General features: G+C 56.8%; 6 protein-coding genes across 6 annotated transcripts; 2 read left to right on the forward strand and 4 right to left on the reverse strand.

Annotated features, from left to right (window-relative positions):
* Positions 1–954: 954 nt before the first annotated feature.
* Positions 955–2,072, reverse strand: APD1 (Actin patches distal protein 1; the record flags this gene model as incomplete). The annotated part of the gene is made up of 2 exons (XM_032035419.1): positions 955–1,698; positions 1,758–2,072. 2 exons carry the CDS (start codon positions 2,070–2,072, stop codon positions 955–957), a joined length of 1,059 nt encoding a protein of 352 aa, XP_031885853.1.
* A 1,200-nt stretch (positions 2,073–3,272) lies between these two features.
* On the reverse strand, positions 3,273–5,810 carry CGGC5_v002405 (putative acyltransferase; the record flags this gene model as incomplete). Its single annotated transcript, XM_032035421.1, has 2 exons — positions 3,273–5,333; positions 5,586–5,810. The coding sequence occupies 2 exons, from the start codon at positions 5,808–5,810 to the stop codon at positions 3,273–3,275; spliced, it is 2,286 nt and encodes a 761-aa protein (XP_031885850.1).
* A 5,454-nt stretch (positions 5,811–11,264) lies between these two features.
* Positions 11,265–13,455, reverse strand: FAAH-1 (Fatty acid amide hydrolase; the record flags this gene model as incomplete). Its single annotated transcript, XM_032035422.2, has 4 exons — positions 11,265–12,379; positions 12,429–13,027; positions 13,076–13,153; positions 13,286–13,455. 4 exons carry the CDS (start codon positions 13,453–13,455, stop codon positions 11,265–11,267), a joined length of 1,962 nt encoding a protein of 653 aa, XP_031885849.2.
* A 2,180-nt stretch (positions 13,456–15,635) lies between these two features.
* Positions 15,636–17,378, forward strand: CGGC5_v002407 (Smr domain-containing protein; the record flags this gene model as incomplete). Its single annotated transcript, XM_032035423.1, has 3 exons — positions 15,636–15,668; positions 15,744–16,383; positions 16,432–17,378. 3 exons carry the CDS (start codon positions 15,636–15,638, stop codon positions 17,376–17,378), a joined length of 1,620 nt encoding a protein of 539 aa, XP_031885851.1.
* A 1,134-nt stretch (positions 17,379–18,512) lies between these two features.
* CGGC5_v002408 (uncharacterized protein) lies at positions 18,513–19,487 on the forward strand (the record flags this gene model as incomplete). The annotated part of the gene is made up of 2 exons (XM_032035424.1): positions 18,513–19,240; positions 19,304–19,487. The coding sequence occupies 2 exons, from the start codon at positions 18,513–18,515 to the stop codon at positions 19,485–19,487; spliced, it is 912 nt and encodes a 303-aa protein (XP_031885838.1).
* Positions 19,488–19,702: 215 nt separating this feature from the next.
* Positions 19,703–20,842, reverse strand: CGGC5_v002409 (uncharacterized protein; the record flags this gene model as incomplete). The annotated part of the gene is made up of 2 exons (XM_032035425.1): positions 19,703–20,577; positions 20,794–20,842. The coding sequence occupies 2 exons, from the start codon at positions 20,840–20,842 to the stop codon at positions 19,703–19,705; spliced, it is 924 nt and encodes a 307-aa protein (XP_031885645.1).
* Between the last annotated feature and the right edge of the window lie 573 nt (positions 20,843–21,415).

Genomic DNA, 21,415 nt, shown 5'->3' on the forward strand with positions numbered 1-21,415 from the left:
GGAAGAGGGAGATTGGCGTAAAGCCAGACTGTCGACCCGGGTTGCGGAATTGCTATTGTTTGTCGTTGCAATAAGAAAAGTTTCGGGGGGAGGATGACGGGGGGAGAGGCGTAGGTAGGATTTTGGGGGGGGCGGCAAGATGGGACACACACACACGGGTAACGGGACGGGCTGGCAGTGCGGTGCTGTGCTGTGGGTGGTAAGGTAGGTAGTCGGTGAGCTACTCGTACAATGTGGTTGGTAAGGTGCTCGATGGTGGCCAGCGATGTTTATCCTGGCCCGTCGCCTGGGTGACGGGTGGGCCTTCCCCCCCGTTGGACGTGCCCGCCTTATCTTATCGGCCGTGCAACGCGCCTGCAGCTTGGGGTTCACTGCATTTTGGTCTGTTTTTTTTCGTGCGGGGCGGCCCGGCAGGAGTGGGGCCGCGCCGGCGGAGTCGGCGTCGAGACGGAGGTTGTAGTCTGGCGGGGACCTTTCGTTTTGTGTAGTTCTCCCAACGCCAGAACGTCATCAGGGTCCTGGGTCTTGTCTGCTGGGTCTAGCAGCATGACGTGCAGTTGATGGTGATTTTGTCAGTGTTGCACAGGATATGTATTCATATTTCGTGAGTTTACACAAAGAAGTAGGACTCGGATTCTTTGTTCAACAATGCATTGTATGTTGCCCTTGGCGAACACAACCATGTCTGGTAGATGCGTTGTATTCTTCTCTGATCGCCTCCATAATTTCGGAGCGAAAACATCATAATCGTTTGCGACGCTGGCGGAGAACTTTAAATCTTGAATTACCATCTGGCCTGCGAGGATTCACCGAATCCGTGTCTATATCCACCAACGCCAACCCAATGGTCCGGTTGTAATTCCATGCCACCACCGCGTGCCCATAACTTCATAGCCCATAGCTACATTTCCTGCCAACCAATGTCTCTCTATCGCCGGTATCTCCTAACCCGCCCTACCAACTCATCAACCCCTTGGCCCGATCAAACCCACCCCTCAACTGCGTCTCCGGCTTGACAACCTTCCCCTGCAAAATCGTATACCGCACCAGATTCTCGCAATCCTCCGGCTTCACCCTCGCCAGCCAAATACACTGCGCCGCCCCCACATCCTCCTCCTCCGGAAGCACCACCTTCGGCTGCACCTTAATCTCCTCTCCCTTCGCCCTCTCCACCTCGTCCAGCCCAAACGCGTCCGGCCGCCGGTACACCATCACGTTCGCACTGTACTTATGCCCGCCCACGTGACTGATAAAGTAAATCCCCACCCCGCCGGGCCTCTCGTCGTCCATGTCGCGGAACAGGCCCAGAGGGCGCAGGTGGCGCTCGAGCTCCTTGCGCAGCAGCGGCGCCGACTGCCCGCAGCGCGCGTCGCGCGTCTTCTGCGAGCAGAGCAGGATGAGCGCGCTGTGCGGGCACGGGCGGCGGGACATCTGCGGGGGGATTGCCAGAGAGGAAGCGTCGCCGGTCTCGGTGCCGTTTGTGGATGCGACGGGGACGGAGGCCGGCAGGGCCAGCGGCGCGAGCGGGTCCGTGTTCGTGGGCGCCTTGTCGACGAACTCGGTGATGAGCTCCGGCACGCGCTTCGGGGTGACGTGGTCGATGATGACGAAGGCGGGGAGGAGGAGAACGGTCGTGGGCTCGGCGTAGTCGTTGTGGTGTGTCGGCGTGGGGATGTTGGAGGCGGAGAGCATCAGTTTCTGCGGCAGTCAGCATTCTCTTCTCCTACACTTCTGCTATGCAAGAAATAGTAACATACCCCATTACTAGGCGCAGCAGCCCTCCCAATCGCCTCCATCACGCTGCCCTTCTCGTCCGCCACGTCCCTTACCCAGTCGCTCTTCCCCGTCGCCACGAGCGCGTGCGTCGCCCATCCCTTGACGTGCCCGTACAGCTCGTCGCCCTCGTCGATCTTGAAGCCCTTGGGGTACTTGACGTGGCAGCTCTCGCAGTCGTGCTCGCACTCGTCGCCGTCAACGGCCGGATCCGTCTTGGCGAAGAGCTCCGTGGCGGGGACGCTGGCCTCGCCGAGCGCGAGCTTGCGCGCGCCGTTGATGAGGGTTTTGAAGACCATTGTTTCGTCGTCGTCGGGATTTTGCCTGTCGGTCTCCCTTGCGAAAGAAGAAAGAATATTGCTGAATGGAAAATTACCCCCCTCCTGAGCAGAAAAAGGGAGAAAGGAAGTCGCGGAAGGGACACTTGGGTCCTTTAGTGTCGAAAGCCGCCTCTTCGCCTCAGGGCTGAATCGCGCCTGCCTTAAGCCCGTGGCGGGGGTAGAAAGGATCGGGGAACGGGCAACTGCGGCCGGCCCACCCGTTCGGACACTGGAACACCCTCAGGTCACAGTAGTGCGTCTCCGTTACCGTAGCTGTAGTGGCGGGAAGTGGGGTGGAGGGGGAATTACGAACAATACCGACGGGATGATTGGACAAACAGCACAACCCCTCCAAACAAAAAACCCCAACACAACCCACGACTCAAACGAAATCCGGAGGTAGCTGTTCGGCTTGTTCAACCGGCCGGTGCAAGTGGGATCTCCGCGCGCCGAGCCAATGGCCGTCTCCTGCTTTTTTATCGCCGGGTCAGAGACAATCGCTGTCTTCTCTAAGGCACTTCCGTCAGACGGGACCAACTCCCGCGCGGCTCCTTATTAATGCTTCCCTCCCCATGGGGACGGCTCGTATCGCCGAGTCTGACTCGGACTTATCTTGCTTTCTTCTCAAGCCAAAAGACAATCTACAAAAGAATGTGGCTCACTACAGCCTTTGCGCCGGCATTCCGTGCCGGGTCGAGGCCACGCGTGCGATTCGTCTCATATAGCGTCATACCAGCCACCCCCAACCGTCTCGAAATGTCCGTGACCTGGTGCGCCTTGGGTCCTTTTGAGTTATCAGATCCTGCCAGACGGCGGAGATACTCGGCGTTCTCCTTCTCCATCGCCGGGGTTAACTGTGATGTCGCCCCGGTCACTCCCCGTGGGTAACATTACCGCCGGCGTTGTCATCTCCAAGCATGCCATTGGCTCTGTAACAAACAACTTGCGTGTTGCGAGCCGCATGTTTCAAAATACAAAGCCGCTTACGTCTCCATGGTTCAAGTTTGGCCATTCAACTAATGCTAATTTGCAGACGAAAAATGGGAATCAATACCGTCCAGTGTCATCGCTGTCTATACACACAACACCTCTCTCCCCCCCCCAACCCGTTTTTGTATTAGTCGCACCATTTCGTGCACCTCCCCGTACATCCCTTAAATTGTTGAAACATGGTATACTTTATGTGTTCTTCTTGCGCGCCTCATTGTACTCCTCGTCTTCGCTCTCGTCAGCACCCAGCTCCATCTTGTGATCTCCGCTCTTCCTCCGACGAAGCTTCATGGCTTCGCGAATCTTCCTGCTAGCTTCGTCAAATCCACCGGCGGAATCCAGCGTTGTAAACCCGCTGATGGGGAAACCGCCCGAGTTGAGACCGCCACCACTGCTGCTGCTGCGACTTCTGGACCGGGAAGGAGGCCGCGTAGAGAAGATGCCAACACCGCCAATGTTGCTGTACGACTCGTTGCGAGGCAGACCACGGCTGGACTGTGTCGTCGCCCTCCTCGCAGAGGGTGGGGTGGCCGATTCGTAGGCGCTGGATGCGTCGCTGTCGCGGCGCGCCGGAGGAGTGCGCGGTCTGTAGCCGTCCATCTTGTACGGGTCAGCAACCAGACGCGTCTTCTCAAAGTCGGGGAACATCTCGGGGCCAAGGGTGTTGATAAGATCGGTAACCTGGACACTGAGCTCCGCTCGCTTCGCACGGAGCTGGTGGATGTTGTAGCTGGACGTAGGGTTCAGGCACAGGACCAGAGGCCTCAGTGACTTGAAGATATCCATGCCGACCTCGCCGAATCTCAAAGCAGCGAACGTAATGCCCACCATCAACGGCCACATGACAAGGTAAGTCGTCCACCAGGGCACCCACTCGGGAACGTGTCCCCAGAGGTGGTCCTTCCACACCTTGTACGTGACGATGGCCGAGTAGAAGTGGTACAGCGTAGGGGCGAGGAAAATGGCTACGAGAAGCTTCCACGTCGCCATGACGTCGCGTCCCTGGACCTTGACCGTCGAAGCAGCCAGTGCCTGCTTCGCCTTGCGAACGCTAGTGACCTTCGATGCAATAAAGACGGGGGCAAACAGCACTAGGCCAGGGAGCACGCCAATCAAGAGGACCAGAAGCTTTGCGATGCGGTAGAAGAGGGTGAAGATGACCTTGGGGGTGGACATTTTGGCGTACTGAACCTGGTGGTCGCGGAGGTTGACGTAGCGGAGCTGCTTATTGTATTCCTTGACCGACTTCATCACGTCCTTGATGCGCGGGTCGTCCTTGTATCGTTCGTACCCCATGGCGAGTCTGCGGTTCAGCTCTACCACCACAGGCAGTGGCAGCTTCTTTCCGGTGGGGTTGTAGAGACGGCGAGCGGCCTGGAGCATCATCAAGGTGTCGTAGTCGGGCGTGGAGACGGTGACAGCGCTCAAGGACTGGTAGACGGTGTCGAGAAGCTGGCCAATCGCCTCTCTTCTCTGGTTGTTCTTGTACTTGTCGACCAATTCAGGGGGAATCTCGATGGGGGGGCCGAACTCGATTACGGCACGACTGCGGAACTTGTGGGCATGGAAGTAGTTCATGCCAACGGGCACGATCTTCAGACCACAGTCGGGAGACTCGGCAAGGGCACCCAGAGCCATGATGGCGACACCGGCCTTGAGGGGCAGCAATTCGGTCCGGTCGTGGCTTCCGCCCTCCGGGAAGATACCAACGCAGCCGCCGGACCTGAGACGGTTGAAGACGGCCTCGTACACCTTGGTCTGGTCGATATGGGGGGCGAGCTTGTACTTGGTGCCCTGGAAGCCCTCGGCGCAGCCCTTGATGTTCTTGTTGGTGAAGTTTCCATTCTCGTCGATATCGTCACGGCCGGTCAGCTGTTCCATTGGCAGCTTGCCCTTGAACGGGCGCTTGAGCCGAATTTCCTCGGGACCAATGATTTGCGCAATATCCACACTGGCGCCCGTCTGCTTCTTAGCAGAGGGCAAGAAGAGCATGCCATGGACCTCACCCTCGCCCTGGCCGAACTTGGTGCCGACACCGCGGATGAGTGTCGGGTCATTGATGGGATCCGGGAGGTAAATGACACCGGAGGCGGGCTTGGCGGCATCCTGGGCGCGTCCGACGGGGACGGAGCCGACCTGGCGCGAACCCCAGCCGATGAATCCATGGACAGATTTTTGGGCGATGAGCAGGGAGACTCGGCGACCGGCTTCGTGGCGGAGGGTGCGCTGGAGGATCAGAGCATCGACAAACTGCGAAGCGAAGAAAATCGGTTAGCATGTGATGGACGAAAACTGGGGCAGGTGCAGGGATCATGAAGAGATCATTCTCGAGGTCTCGACCTGCAGCGCGCAGGAGGTTGAAGAGCTATGGGCTGCGATGAAGTGCAGCTATCTGGTCGAGTGTATCCGGGTGGAAGACTCCAGACCAAAGACAACAGGGAGGTCGCATGAACCACCCCAACAGCGTGGAAAACAGGAACGACAGGGAGGGGAGTCACCAACCTGATTCGCGTGGGGCGCGGCGACGAAGAGGATAGGACCCGTCTTGGGAACCTTCCAGGAGCCTCGAGGGTGGACCTCGCGGAAGAAGAGGTCGACGAGGACACCAAGAACCCAGAGGAAGAGGTCGTACTTCCAGTTCACCATGGGATAGAGCTCCTTTGGTGGGGTCGGGTTCGACACGCTCTGCGGCGCCGCAGCGGCGGCCGTTCCAGCGTGGTCGGGCATATCTGCGACGGCGCGTGTATTCGTATGGGTAGTGTTCAGCGAGGGGAGCCGATATATGAAAAAAAGAAGGGAAGAAAAACTCTCGTGCGCGCCGGTGGTTCGCTCGAAAGTTGCGCCACTCCCTTAGGCTCTCATCCTCGGTGGTGCGGGAACCTTCGGGCTGGGCGGCAGTGACGGCAGATAAGTATTCGAGCCCGTATCAGTCAGTCGTCAGAAGAGTAAAGGCAACGGATGAGGCGGCGACGTCGACGAGAGGCGGGTAGAGGAGGGAAAGAAAGCGGGCGACTGTCAGCGCCGTCGTCGTCTGGTGATGTTCGCGACAGGCGATGAACAGGAGATGGGAAGAAAACGGGAAAGTGACGAAAGGGAAGTTTCCCCAAATTTTGGGAGGGATGTGGCCTCTGGCGACCAGGGAATGCGCCGATCAAATTAGGCCCGAAGCCAATTGGTCCCGGTCCGGGGGGCCCCTCTCATGGTGCCCTTCTCTTTTGGGACGCCTCTCTTCAGAAGGGGCCCTTTCCGCCTTCCACCTTCCACAGCAGCATCCACCTGCTCTTCTTGTCTCTTCGCTGTTTTTCTGCCTGCTTCCAAGACACAAACCACGCGTCTTGGGCGTCTTGCTTTCTTCTTTTTCTGCCTCTTCCTCTGCTAAATCTCGCAAGTGGCCAGCCTCACAGGACCCTTCTCAACTGAGGCTTACTTATCTAAGTATCTCTGCAGCAAAAAAGCCCGGATCATCTCATCAGCGCTGAATAATGCGGGGGAGCTGAACTAAAAATACGGAGAAGCTCCCCCCCAGAAGTCCATCGGGTTGTAACATGCACTGCACGCGAGAAAGCTGGAGGCGAATTGGAGACATGCCGGGATCCTGCTGCTAGCTACATCACTACTCCTACTAAGAGCGCCCAGTGTACCCCTCATTCTCAACCGTTACCTTTTCATGCATTTTGTTGGGACGTCGCAGACTCATCGCTTGCTTGGTTTGCATCATTCAACAACTAACTAAGCAAGCTGCAGTCCCCCAAACAGGCCACCAATTCCGCATCCCGAGAGTTGTCGCGAGCATAGCCTTCCGTATGCCCGTCGTTCGGCTACGGAGCGGCACGCACATAACCTCGGGCTGCAAAACATGAGCCCGCTCTGAATCACTTGTCTGCGGTGTCTGGAAACGGCCCTGCATCTGATTGGACGAACCTCCCGTCTGCTTTCCCCGTCTGTGCTGCCATTGTTCTCCTGCGCCATCATTTGCAGCTAGATCCTGCGCCTAAAGCCTGCGTTAACGCTGCGAAGAATACGCCGCGAGGTCATTAGTACGTCAGACTTGCGTGCCAGGGGCCGCACAATCGCCAACGGCCCTGCGTTAGACTTGGCGTGCCTGGTGCTGTTCTACAATGTGGTTGGTCGTGCCATCCAGTCCGAGGTGAACCTGTTTTGCTAGTCTATGCTGATGTTGGCCAATCTGCACGTCCAACCACATGGGCTGATCGAGGCTATGTGAGGCTAGGCATAGAAAACATTGAAGTCCCATGCATCCTCGGCCTGTGTCACGGCGTGAGATAAAGGAGATTCAACGTCCACAACTCTCGCTGGATGCTTGTTCCTATCTCAGTACGGATTTAAGGCCGAACAGATGATATCTAAATGAGATCGCCTCGTTTTTCTATGTCTGCGCGGCTACATATCCTGCGTATTTTGCAGGAAAATATTAATAAGGGAGTCTCTTGCTACACACGTAGGCATGTGACTGAACAGGATGCCCTGCGCCCGAGCGATTGAAGAATTGTTCATATTGTAGGCCTGATAATAAACGCAAGAGCGGATAGCAACTGCCGTGTCTATACAAGATGAATACGTCGCTGCTTCAACAGCAAGCTTATTTTGGAAATATTATCGAATAAGTCTGCAAAGCTGTGGTTGTCTCCCGGTGGACGCCATAGTAGGTTGGACATCAACGACTTTGATTTGTCACAGAGGCATTGAAGCACGATGTAATTGAAAAAGCATATCTTCAATGCTGTTGTCAATCTTCACTGTCTCATGGGTATTCGTGATCGCGCCAAATCAATGAAGTTGATACCCGACACTACCACATCACAAGACTCACAGTTTCCTCTCGGACCCTGTGCCGAGAAGTCATTGTAACGTACATCATTGCTCCTCAAACTCCCATTTTCCGATCAGAAAATCTCTTCGCAGTCCATTGGGTCTGTCAAGCTCGAAAGAGAAGGTCAATAGCCCCCTTTAACGGAGCCTCACTCCCGTATTCATGAAGAAAGGCCACATCGTGACATTTCTCATGGAATAACATCATGCTAGAGCAAAATTCTTCTTCGGATTTACTATAACTGTGCAGTTCTTGCAGTTTGGTTTACGGAACAGAAATGAGTCCATGACTTTTGCGGACTTCAGATTGGAAGGCTCATGAATAACACGGACAATGTATCCGCAGTCACAACCACCAAATCCCGCTAGGAACGCATCACTGGTGTCAAGCTCACCGGCAGTATTGTCTGTCATCATCTTAGTGTTATTCTTTTTGTGGATTCACGAGCAACATCCACGTGGGCCGTATCATCGTACACAAGCAATGCACATCTCTATTTCATGGCGCTTGGGCTGTCACAAACATGGTCACTCGCGATGCTTGAAAGCCATCCTCTGTGTGGTGGAAGACAGGCTCACGGCTGAGGTTGGCTTTTATACAATCCCACCTGACTTCCACGTCGACCTGAGTTGACGAGCAGCTGTGCCTTCGGGAAACTCCCCATATCTCAGCTCTACTCCCTGATATTTCAATGACCAACACACCGAGAGGAAATCCATTTCAAGCGCGGGAATCTGCGTCTCGTTATCACCTTCCGTAATCATGAACCCAATGGACTTCTTTGGTGATGTCCTTCCGGGGTCCGTCGGACCGAGAGAACGCGGGTCTGATGCCCATCCATTGGAGACTGCAGCGGTCAGTCTTCCTTGAGGCTACTGCTAGTCATTTCCCCTGGCTGTTTATTTAAGGAATTATTCAGATCGGATCAAGGTGCATGCACACTAATAGGCATTGCGCGAGTTGTTCTTAGGTACATGTAGGCGTTGGTGTATTCTACGGTTTGTGTAGAACCCTAAGTTACTGGCGTGACGTCGAAATGTTGATTCTCTTTGTCGGGCAGCGTATGTTGAGTCTTTGATAGTGAATCTATAAGTAATCTAGAATCTACGTCGTAAGGTTCAACTACCATAAGTTGAGATTAGCCCCTTGCATCGTCAGTTATCGCGCATCATGCAAACGTATTTAAAATCAGGGACTGGGCTCAGTCTTCATGGCTTCAACACCCAAATGTGTGTCTCTTCACTGGACCTATTAGTTGATCGAACGCATTCTCCAAAGTCCAAGACGATTGCAATTTGGCTTATTGCAAGCAAGCCTGATAGATGGCATGTCACGCCATGACTCTGGAAGGCTCGCCGTCACTCACTTCCTCTTAATGTGAGGCGAATACTTTAACCCAGCGGGAGGAGAGCGGCGCTTTTGTCTACTGATCTGTCCAAGTAGATTCCTTACCTTTGCATGGATTGATGGAATGGTACAACTTAAGGGTGCCTTCAAGGCTGCATAATGAACGACCAAAAGATCTGACATCATTGCGCCGGCTGAGACCCAAGAAAATGAACCATTCAAGTTTGGACATATATTCAAATAACGTCACAGTCCTATTGTGCCGAGGACTAAACTAAGGCAAGTGTAGTCACTGGCAATGTAACTACTGAGAAAGCCAATCAAACTTGCTGTTGCATGTTGAGCACTCGGCGATGTACATTAGCCAGCGCCTTAGAACACGACTTACAACTGCTACTTTCACGAAATCTACTTTTCTTAGTGTGTCGTCTCCGACTCCGAGTTATTGATGCACATACAGCCCGAAGGATGTTCCTATCACGGCGTGACAGCCGCGGTGTTGATTTCCAGCTCGTCAGAGCACTGGTACCGTAAGGTAGTACCGCCATGAAATGGCTTAAGTCTAGAGAGAACGGAGACTCGAAAGCGCAATTGCGGTGTAATGTTGGGAAGTTGACGCGGTATATATGTATATGTGTGCGTAGACTTTTGCGATCCGGGCGGATGATGATAATGCGTAGCAATGAGGGGGATCATGATGATTTTGTGACTGACAATGATACAACGATAATGACGATGGAGACGACAGTAACAATAATTAATCAGCTTGTTGGTGATGAATATGAGTAATAGTCCGCCCAGGCAGCTGGAAGTAGTCGCCCGGATAGCGAACGTCTTCTGAAAATATTCATCCTTCCGCTGGACCTCCGGTGCTGATCCCGAATCCGCGGGGCAATCTCCGGGCACGGCAGAATCGCCGCCGCCGCTTGATAGAAAAAATAGAACAACACCGTGCGATGAAGCTGATGTCATCACTAACCACCTTCACGATTGGGGTCGCTGGATTCTGGCCGATGATCTGCTATACAGACTATCAACCCAATTGCTCCTCCTCGAACTCCTGAGCGCCAGAGCTCAGAGAGCACCGATACGGCACAAGCACCGCGTTCATCCTGATTGCCTTCCTCGAAGGAACAATCCCTCCGGGCGGGAGCTCGGCGACCGTCCCTCGGCGCGGACGAACGAACTCAACGTCGATGCACATCACCACCAACCAGCCAGAACCCCGCGTCCTCAGATCCATCGGTGCTCCTTTGCCCCTCTCAAGTGAACCGCCCCTTTACCCAGTATCTGTTCTCAACCCCGCCGGCCGTGCCTCCCTTGCAGCATCACGGCGCACCGGCGCGGTCGGCGCATGGAACGCAGCTCGCCCGCCCAAGCTTGCGTCTTTCCATCTGGACGTAGTAAGCAAACGAAACTTTATCACAACGTTAAGAAGCCCCGGCCCGTCCGAGCCGTGTACCGTCTGCATTGTGCGACCAGGAGAACATGCGTTGCATTTCACCACAGCCCTGTTCCCCCTCCCTAGCTGGGACGCAGCCTTTCATCTGGTGTGTAGCAGACAAGCACTATGCAGAGGCAGCTTACGTGCATATCGTGTCCAAGCTCCGGTTAAGATGGCCCGGGGCAATGCTCTATGCTCCAATGCTTCCTTTTCTCTCTATCCTCGGTTGAAGTCAAGGAGAACAGGGAGCATAAGCGTGAAATATGCTCTACATCTGGCCTCCCCGCCTGGGTTCTAGGCCCCGAAGCTATCTTCAAGCCTGAAGCCCCTCCATGGCAATTTTCGCATGGTTCCCTCGCATTGATCTACCCAGGGGGGTAAGATCCTGCGCGAGGGAACATCCTTGCTCCAAACCTGTGACAGCGAACAACTACCCCTCATCACTACAATCACCACTGTTCACCCATAATGAAGCATGAATTCAGACCCGCATGATGCGCTGTAAACCATAGGATAATTGTCTTGGTATATCAGAGGAAAAAAAAGGAAGGACAGGCATCTAAATGTCTATCAACGCAGCCTCCCCATCCTTGGCCATCTCGTCCTTGGCCCGCTGAATGACGTCAACCCAGTTAGGCGGCCTGCACCGCTCCTTAGCAAACAGCTCCTCGGCGTCGAGCCCGAACTCGAGCAGACTGTGCTCGTCCGTCCACTCGCCCATACCCATCAGCCCGACGGGAATCTTGCCCTCCGTGTCGGGCCCGGCCTCGCTGCCGCCGCCGGGCCGGTCGTGCGGCACGACGTAACCCGCGGGCACCGTGACGCCGGGCAGCCCGCAGAAGTTGCCCATCCAGACGTACTCCATGCTGCGAATGGTGCGGTCGCCGTCGGAGAGGCCATGGGTGAGCTCTGACTTGGACATGATGGGCCAGCCGGCGCAGGCGGTGGTGGGCGTGACAATGATCATGCCCGGGTACGTCTGCCAGAGGTGCGCGAGGTGCTGCATCAGCAGGCCGCGCAGCTTCTGGGCGAGGAGGTAGTCCATAGCGGAAGTGACGCGGCCGATGGCGAGAAGGATGCGGTTGCCGTGGGTAAGGTTCTTGGTTTCCGGGAGGAGGGTGGCGCCGTCGGTGAGAACTGTCATGGCGTGCGCGGACTGGCCCTCAACGAGGAAGGGGATGTCGATGGGGACGGTGGCGTAGCCGTGGCGTGAGACGAGGCGTGCGATCATGGAGCGGCACATGCGCTGGATGGCCGGGTCGGCCTGGGCGAACCAGGACTCGGGGACGCCGAGGATCTTGCCGCGCTTCTCAGACGGGGAGAGGACGAAGGGGGAAGCCTGGATGAAGTTGGAGTCCGGGTGCGGGGCGCCGATGGTCTCGAAGCAGGTGGCGAGGGACTCGATGTCCGCGGCGATGGGCCCGTTGACGGCGCACGAGTTAGAGTGGTTCGGGCAGGGGTGGAAGGAGATGCGGCCGTGGGTGGGCTTGAGGCCGTAGACGCCGCAGAGAGACGACGGAATGCGGATGGAGCCGCCACCATCGGAGCCAAGGGCAAAGGGCACGAGGCCGGTTGCTACGGCATAGCCGGCCCCGGATGAGGAGCCGCCAGTGTAATAGCCCGCGTTGTACGGGTTGCGGGGTGTTCCATAGATGGGGTTGTTACCGGTTGTGTCTGACAAAGTTAGTACCGTGTAGCAAAAAAGGGGGGAAGTATGGCGTACCGAGGCCAAACTCGTGCATGGAGAGCTTCCCAAGGATGACAGCGCCTGCAGACTCCAGCTTCTTGACGCACCAGCTGTTGATCGACTGACCGGGCTCGACCTGTGTGGTGTAGTCGTTGCGGGAACCGAGGCAAGTCCGGTAGCCGTCCATCTCGTACTCATCCTTAACCGCTGTCGGGACGCCATCCAAGGGGCCAAGCGGCTTTCCCTCCTTGTACCGCCTCGTCGAGGCCTCGGCGGCGGTCAGGACCTGGGTGACCCTTGTGTCGAACCACGCGATCGAGTGCTCACCTGGCGGGGCGGTGTCACGGCGGATCAGGGGCAGGATGGCGCGGGCAACGGCGAGTGGCGTGACCTCGCCCGAGAGGTACATCTCGTGATAGTCGGCGGCGGAGTAATACTTGAAAGGCCGCGGCTTGGACTTGACGGCGCTCTCGCGGTGCAGGACGGCCGGGTCTTTCGCCTCGTCCATAGGGTAGGGCAGGACGGTTGGGTCGTAGCGCGGTTCCGCATCCTCAATGTGTTTGCGGATCTTCCGCACGCCGCCAAAGCCCGCGTTGCTCCAGATGAAGGCGCGGATGAACCAGAAATATTCCATGCTGTGACGGTCAGAGACTTGAACGTGCCATGCCGCGTGACGGACTTACGCCCATGCTGCCAGCACCAAGAGCCAGCCCTTCAGGGGCGGATTGCTTCCTCGCTCATTTTTATACGGAATGGGTGGCCTGGCGAAGACGAGTCAGTCTCCTGCGCTTTTGTACGATCTCGACACGAACGGTGGTTCGTGCATCGCGGCGAACACATGGTCAAGACGGGCGAAGCCTGACAACAAAACAGAGCCAATCGAGACAACTTACCCGGCTAGAGGCACAGGGTAATTGATGAACTTCTTTCTGACTTCGGAGCTCATGTTGGACCTCTTGCGGACCGAACTGGGAGGGGAGATGGAGCCGAGTCCGGCGGCGTCGTGAGGGGGTGGTCGTTGGGATTCGGGATCAGACTCCAGTGTTGCCGATGAACATGGCATGGTGGTTTCGATAAGGCTGGGCGCCCGCGATGTGATACTCTGAGACGGATGGGCGATCCGGACCAGGACAAGCTTATATACCTTAGCTAGAGCTAGCCGGCTGGAGCTTAATGCGGCGGTGGAAGGGGAGAAGAAAAACCAAGGTTGATGGGACGCGGGCTGACGCTGGGATGCAGGCTGCGCCGGGACCTCCCTCGTCTGCGTATGCTGGGCTCGACCATGCAACAGGTTTGCGCCTGGGCCGTGTGATGCTCGCCACGAACCAACCGTCAGGGAGGGGCGAGTGGGAGGGCCGGATGGACAGGGGCAGTCTCTCCAACGGTCGAGGCCGTCTGATTTTGGGGATCCAATCGCGGGCAAGGGGTCGGACGGGCAGGATGGCAGCGTTGGGTGTCGTCCAGTCCGGAGGATGTCGGCCGGGACGACCAGCAGGAACCGTCGGTGTGCATACAGTATGCCGGCGGCGGTGGTGGGCTGTTACTATGTAAAGCTGTTTCCCGGGTAGATCTGAAAGTGAAGCTCTGGGGATGTGTTAATGCTGATGCAGTGGGCGCGAGGCTGGACGTTGCGTGTTCAGGTTGACTTTTTGATGCTTGAGTTCGGGATCCTCGGCCGGCCGCATTGGGAAATCCCTGCTGCTTGGACGTGCGGCGGTACGGTTCTGGACTTCGCGGCCTCGGTATGGGCCCAGATAACCTAGGTGATGAGGTGAGCGAGCGAGCGAGAAACTGCTTGGTACTGACGGGAGACTGAGCCTCTGGAGACGAGGCGGGCCCAGAAGGTCGTGTCATGCAAGGGAGATGAGTTGAAGCGACGTGAAGGTGTGTGTATCCGCAGAGGTTAATGACTGGCGTGAGCTTGTTCGGGTTTGGCTCTCCCGCTGACGAATGTTCAACCATGTAAGTGTCTGTCTCTGTGTAAGGTAGTTGTGTGGGAGCTGCATGTCTCACTGGGAAAATAAACACGCGGCGCATTGTATCTCAGCAGATCTTCGTCCGGTGACAAGCTTCCATCCACGGACAGGGACGGAGGCAGAGACAGACGTGGAAGGCGGCATTAGTCGCAGTGGTGGGCAGTGAAACCGTGAAACGACCAGGCACTAGGCACTAGGCACTAGGTAGGCACTCGGGAGCGACGGATCTCGCAGAGGACTCCCTGCTGCAGAGCCGTGATCGCCGCCATTGTTTCTTGTTTGCGGAGGCTGTGAAGTGTGAAGTGATGTGTTGTAACTGGTAGTGGTAAGTATGGGTAAGGTAGGTGGCATAGCATAGATAACAACCGATGGCATCCCAGCTGCCCCAAGTCCCAAAAAGAAAAGAGCGTTGCAGTTGCGGTCGTAGCTGCTGCGTTTGCCAGAGATTCAGTTCAGCGGACATGGACGCCGGACGAGACGATCAACTGCTGCTGCTGCCCGCTGCTCGGCCTCGGGACGGCAACCGCTAGCGTTGCACTAGAGCCAAATGGGAGCTTCTCCATAAAAGCGGGCCACTGACGTCGTGCCACGGTGCACCTCAGAGAAACACTCCGCGAGCTGGTGATTGGGCGCCGCACTGCTGGCATCAACCACATCAAGCGGGCAGTATGAGCCACGTATCTCCCACCAGCCACAGCACCGCACGTGCCATGGCGGGGCTTCAGTCTGAATGGGGGTGTGCAGTGCTGATGGCTTTTCCTCCGTGCTGAGACTCATCGAGGCGACCCAAGGCAATGACGGCGTGACCCATCCTCCTGGAACCAGCAGAGTCATTGACTTTCTGCCCTGAACAAATCGGACTGGGGAAACATGCACCTCGACTTCGACACCCCTATGAATCATCGACGTCTTCCGCGAGCGCGTGTTTGAGTTTTCCAGTCTCCTGGTAGCGCGAGTCCGGCTCAAATTTCGACGTCTGCACCCGCAATCGGAGAAAGCCCCGCAGCGTCATACTTCACTGGCGTCGGCCATCAAAACCCCAACCAACCTCATCGCCGTCCATTGCTGTTTGCTGTACTTGTATCGCATCGTACTACACGTCGAAAGGACCACAGCATAACCGCCCTCTGTCGCGATCGGCCAGTCTCTATCGTCTTGGCCCGACCAACCCAGTGAAACACCAGTGTCTTTCTCCGTCTCAGTATGAATAGCTTGCTTCTTTGGATTTCGCGACAATACCTCGAACCCTGAAGCCTGCCTGTATCTAATGGCATCATCATCAAAACTCGACGACCTGGTGGTAAGTCTTCCATGGCTGATGCGTGCACACTGCAAGCCACAAATATCTTCTAGACTGTTGTTAACCGCATCCCAGGCGGAGTTTCCCCTCCTAGACCCCACAGTTGTTATTGCAATCGCAAGTGAGCTGGACCTCAGCGATGCCGGCCAGCTCAACGACGTCCGGGACATGCTGCAGAGCCTTGCGCAGGACGTTCTGGCTGAAGAGGCCAGCGGCTTCAACGCCAGTGGTGTTCCCGATGCTCTCAGCTCTAATGACGCTGGCACGGACACCAGAGACAGCTCGACCAACACCTCTGACGGTCTCCACCTGAGAGACTGTGACTCGGCGAGAACCGGCGTCACGAGCCCCCCTCCCCCAGACGAGCTGGAGTATGACGTCCCGCGCATCAAGACCTTCGACGGCGACTCGGAGCAAGAGAAGCTGCTGCAGCTGCAGGAGATGTTCTCCGACCTGAAACCCCACGACGTCAGCTTTGCTCTCAAGAAGGCACAAGGTGATTTCCAGTCCGCTCTGGAGACGTTGCTGAACATTCAGTTCCTCGAGTCCATCGGCGAGCGGCCCAAAGGCATCGATGGGTTCTTCCAGCCGGAGCAGTCGAAGCCATCCGGCAAGAAGAGGGGCAAGGGCAAGAAGAAGAAGGACCTGCGTACTGATCTCTCGTCCAGCTCAAGCAGCATTAATGACAGCTCGCCAAACAATGAAGATAATGACAGTAAGTTCAACAGCATATTGATGAAGGGCTGAAACTAACTCGTCCCAGGAGTTGAAAAGATCCTCTTCATCGTGGAGAAGCTTGACCTACCCTTTGAAGAAGTCTCTGACGTGTTCGACTCCCACAAGGGATCCGTCGAAGGCACCATTATCGAGTTCCTGGAACGGTACATCAAGCAAGGGGTAGTCGTCGACGACAGTGACAGTGCCTATGGAAAGCAACACGTACACGAGTTGAAGAAGCAGTACCGCCATATACCTGAAAGTCTGCTGTCCCCGCTCGTCGAAGTCACCCGTAGCGACCATCAATGGACCGAGGAAGTTGCTGCCTTGTTGAACCGGTACTTTGGCAAGCTTCCAGCACAGCGCTTGAATATCAGCTACAAATTGGCCCCCCTGGCGAATGAGGAACTGGAGGGTTCGTCAGAGGGCTGGCAAAAGGTTGCATCGCCAAAGACGTCACTCATGTCTCCAACCGGGCGACCGCTTAACAGCCCGACGCTCATGAACAGCCCAACGTTTGGGCCCCGCACTTACAAACAAGCAATGGACACCGCCGGTATTCACCGCGATGCTAGCACCCATTCGTTCAGCACCGCGGGCCAGGTTTACAAGAAGGGCCACTTGTACAGACAGGCAGCAGGATTCTTTGCCGAGCGCGGCCGCGAGGAAGCAAGAAGCTTCGCCAAGGCCAAGAGCGCTGCTGCCGACATACACGTCGGCAGCACGCGCACCGCAAATGAGATCGACCTTCATGGTGTGGAGGTGGCCGATGGTGTCCGCATCGCACGGGAAAGTGCGTGGGACTGGTGGAACAACTTGGGGGAGTATAGGGCGCGAAAGGCTCAGGAGGGCTTCACGATTGTTACGGGCCGCGGCCTCCACAGCGCCGGAGGCGTCTCGCGACTGAGGCAGGGTGTTATCGCCGCTCTGGTCAACGACGGGTGGAAGGTCTCAGTCGGAACGGGTAGCTATCGCGTAACCGGGCGACGGTAGCGATCGGTTGGAGCCGATTTGGACAGCGGTTGGCTTGCTTGCGTCACCCCAACTGCATGCGAGACGCTCGGAGACTTTTTGGTGCCAGGCAACAGCATTAATGCCCTGAAACTCGCATATCCCGCCGGGTTCTGCATGACTTGACAAGAGAAGGGATTTAGAGCAGCGTTTGGTTTGGACACGACGGGTGCAATTTTTTGATGTCATCAGCGAAGATACCACTGGGTAACGACTGTTAGAAGGAGAAGGCACATGCACTGAGAAAGATGGACTACATTGAACGGATATACTTGGACGACGCCTTTACACATGGAGTCAATGGGTTTGACAGCAGATCTGTATGAATTTATTGGCTGTCATTGTCATCAGCGAAGCTGTCACGCTCTCGGCCTTACAAGCCTTGATTATCGCTTTTTCAGCCTTATCTCAAGTCCTTTCGATTCCTCCTGGATTTTCGCTCAGCGAGTGATTCTGCCTCTTGCTGAAGTACGCGTGTCACCCCCAACGTTGCATGGCTGAAAATGAGGCAAAGCAGGGGGGACTTTGGTCGTCGATCACCACACTAACTTGCTTCCCACGAAGACAACGCCGTATTCTCACCACCATCACAGCAACACAGCCCGTTAGACACTCGACCGCTAACTAACAACAGCCAACGTCAAACAATGGCGTGAACGGAAAAGAGTCGCTCGCCCCCTTGCACCGCCCAGCACCCCGCACCCGCCGCCCGCGTCCAATAAGCGACCTGCGCCGCACCAACAACAACACAGGGGAGGGGCTGTTTGCACGTACTCCAGGCACCGAGATTCCACAACACCTCACTGGCTACAACCTCCGCACCAAGCTTTTGACGACATGCTTCCAACAGAGTGGTGCAGTCAAGCCGGGCGAAAGATGCGGCTCTCTTTCTCTCTCCTGCATTCCTCGCTTGCGGTTCCGACTTGAGGGGAGGGGCTGGGGTTCAGTCTGGAACCGGGGCACTGCCAGCTTGCCTCCTTGGAAGGACTTCGGTTCCCTCCATCCATCTACCTGTTTGAAACGCCGTACTTGAATCGCAAAGCCTCAGTGATGTGAGAGGAATCTGCTATATAACCAGTCCGCCCTCCGCCGTGTTCATCAGATGAGTCCGTGTCAATGCATAACCAGCTCAACAACTCCATCCCATCATCCACCCAGGACACCTACCCTCACTACCCGATCGACATCGAAATCACCAGAGAAGCATCCATCAAGTGTCTCGGCACCTACAAAACCATGGCCTCGCCGACATCCGCCTCGCCCGCGCCCGCGCCGCCGGCCGCCGTCTCCCCGCGGCCGCTGCACCCCAACGTCTACCGTCCCACCACGCCGCCCTCCCCCACCGGCGCCGCCCCGGCAAAACCAGCCGCCAACTTCGTCCTCCGCACCGTCGCCATCCTGCGCGCCCTCGCCCTCGTCTTCGCCATCGTCCTGCTCGTCCTCGAGTTCGAGGGCCGGCGGCACTACTCCTTCGCCACCTTCTTCATCGTCGTCGCCTTCTTCCAGCTCTTCTGGCTCGCCTTCTCGCTCCTCGCGGAGATCCTGCCCGCGCAGCATCATGGGCGCCGCAAGGGCGTGACGCTCGACTTTGGGGTTGTGAAGTGCATCTTTGGCCGGAGCGGGTACCCGGACGACAGCGATGATGAGGAGGCCGGGATGCTGCTGATGGGGTTTGCGGGGGATGTGCCGCGCAAGTGGAACCGGCGGGATCTGCTGTTTTCGGTGGTCGATCTGACGCTCGGCTCGACGACGTTTGGGATTGCGGTGACGAATGTGAACGGGAATGGGCGGTGGTATGCGTGGGAGACGTTTCATACCATTGGGGCGATCGCCCTGGTTGTCGCGTGAGTTCTCTCCCTGTCTGTGATCGTTGAGAAGAGTGAGGTTTGCTGACTGGTGGGAAACAGGTCGTTTGAGTTTGTGATTGCCGTCGCGCAGCAGATTGCCCTCCTGAAGCGGGCCAGGATCCAGATCTCGCAAGATGAGGAGGGCGATGAGGACGCCGGGTCGCACAAGTACCGCATCCGTCTGCCCGAGAGCCCGGAGCGGGGCAGGCCTGCCATGTCTGTCGCTGCGCACACGGCGATCTGATGGTAACTCGTAGTTGGCAATAACTGCGCCGGCGTTACCTGCACGGAAGCATCAAGAGCGAAGACAGGATGCTTTGTCCAAGACTAGTGCCATCTGGAAAAGTAGACAAGGTGGAAGCGTGTGTGCGCCGGCAGTGCGCAGGGATCCTTCCAAATAGTCTATAAATCTATAATCTACATCTACCAAGAACCATGCAAATAGACCCTCGTGTACGTTTACTGCGTCAGACCCCTTTTAACCGCAACGTCAGCACCGCACCGCTCCCAAATATCCCGACTCGTCAGCACCGTCGTGACAAGCATCGCAATTCCAACAGCCCCAGGCCCGATATTGACCCACCCCAGAATGACACCCGGAATGAGGCAGTCCAGTGTGTCGGACACCACTTTGCGGCCGAGCGTCTTGACCTTGAACGCGACCTGCCTCCGCCACCTCCTCATCCCCTCGCGCCTCTTGACCACCAACGCCTTCAACCGCTGCCGCTCGGCGTTCAGGTCCATCTTTTCCGGCTCCTCCCCCTCTCCCTCCTTCTTCTCCTTTGCTCCCAAATTGTCGGTATCCACCGCGGGGCTCTGGCCCGTACCATACCCCTCGCCGTGCTGCGGAACCGGCGCATACGCAAACGCCTTGGTCATCCTCACCACGTTCGCCGCGATCCCGCACGCCAGCGCGAGAAACCAAAAGCGCTGCGCCTCCACATTCAACGCCTTCGTGCGCGCGGCGCCAAAGGGCGCGAGGCCGGGCACGCCGAGCAGGTCCGGCAGCGTGAGGGACTCGAGGCCGCCGTAGAGGCCGAGAAGGGTGAACCGCAGAATGTCGAGCCACACTTCGGCGCCTTTACCCGCGCCGGGGCCCTGGGATGGGACGGCGGTGTAGAGGTTGTAGGACGCGCCGAAGGAGTTGAGGAACCAGAAGAAGCGGATGAAGCGGCGGGTGAGGTTGAGATGGCCCTTGAGCGGGCCGAGGGCGGCGAGGATCAGGGCCGCGTCCAGGGGCAGGCCTGCTGCGGGGAGGAGGGCGAGCAGGAAGGGGTAGGTTGTCAGGATTGCCGTTAGGGATTGGAGGCCGCGGAGGATGCGTTCGAGGCCGGCTGGAGGATGTTAGTTTTGCGGTTTTGGGGAGATCGGGGGGGGGGGGGGGGGGGGGGGGGCGTTCGTGAGGGGCGTGGGTGAGTGGGATGAGATGAGATATTTCTGGGTGGGATTTGAGGTCTTGTTTTAGGATCTGACGGTGCTGATTGAGTTCTCAAGTGAACCCAAAATTGCAACGTTCGGTGAAGAAAAATGAGTGAGACTGAGTAACTCACCGCTATCCGAGCCAAAGGCGACGAACTGGTCATATTTGAACGAGGTCATCTTGAGATACCTCTGCGGTCGGGCCTGAAGAAATCGCTAAGTCGCTGCAATGCTCCCTCAATCAATCAGTGTGTCCGATCAAATTCTCATCCGACGTTCCTTTGAGGCGGTCAAGTAAAATCCCCAGGCCCGATGGTCGTTGAACAACAAAGAGGCGCCCCGCCGTGGCCGTGGTCGGAGGGTCTCTGGACCGGGTTGAGCCGAGTTTGAGGCGTGCGGTGTCCGGCGCTGTGGACCGGGATCCTGGCTGGAGCGGATGCCTGCTGAGCAAATGCTGCCCTTTGATTGGACGGTGGGCTTAACGCCGATGGACTGAAGAATGTCGGCAGCAGATTTGTGCCTGCGACTGTGGCCTTCTGATGTACCGCCAGGATAGATTCCAGGACGACTCATTCACGTCGGACCCGGGAACAGACATGATTTAACGAATTGAAACACATTGCTGATAGAGTACAAGCCAGGTCTGTCTGAACAAAGGAACGCCTGCGCGTGAGGGCTCTATCACAATGTACGATACTAATATATACAAGCCCTCTGGCGCGAGTCTACCACCATGCGAAACCCCTCAGCCTT

Source organism: Colletotrichum fructicola (assembly GCF_000319635.2).
Source record: "Colletotrichum fructicola Nara gc5 chromosome Unknown KSG_Nara_v1_contig01, whole genome shotgun sequence".
Lineage (NCBI taxonomy): Eukaryota > Fungi > Ascomycota > Sordariomycetes > Glomerellales > Glomerellaceae > Colletotrichum > Colletotrichum fructicola.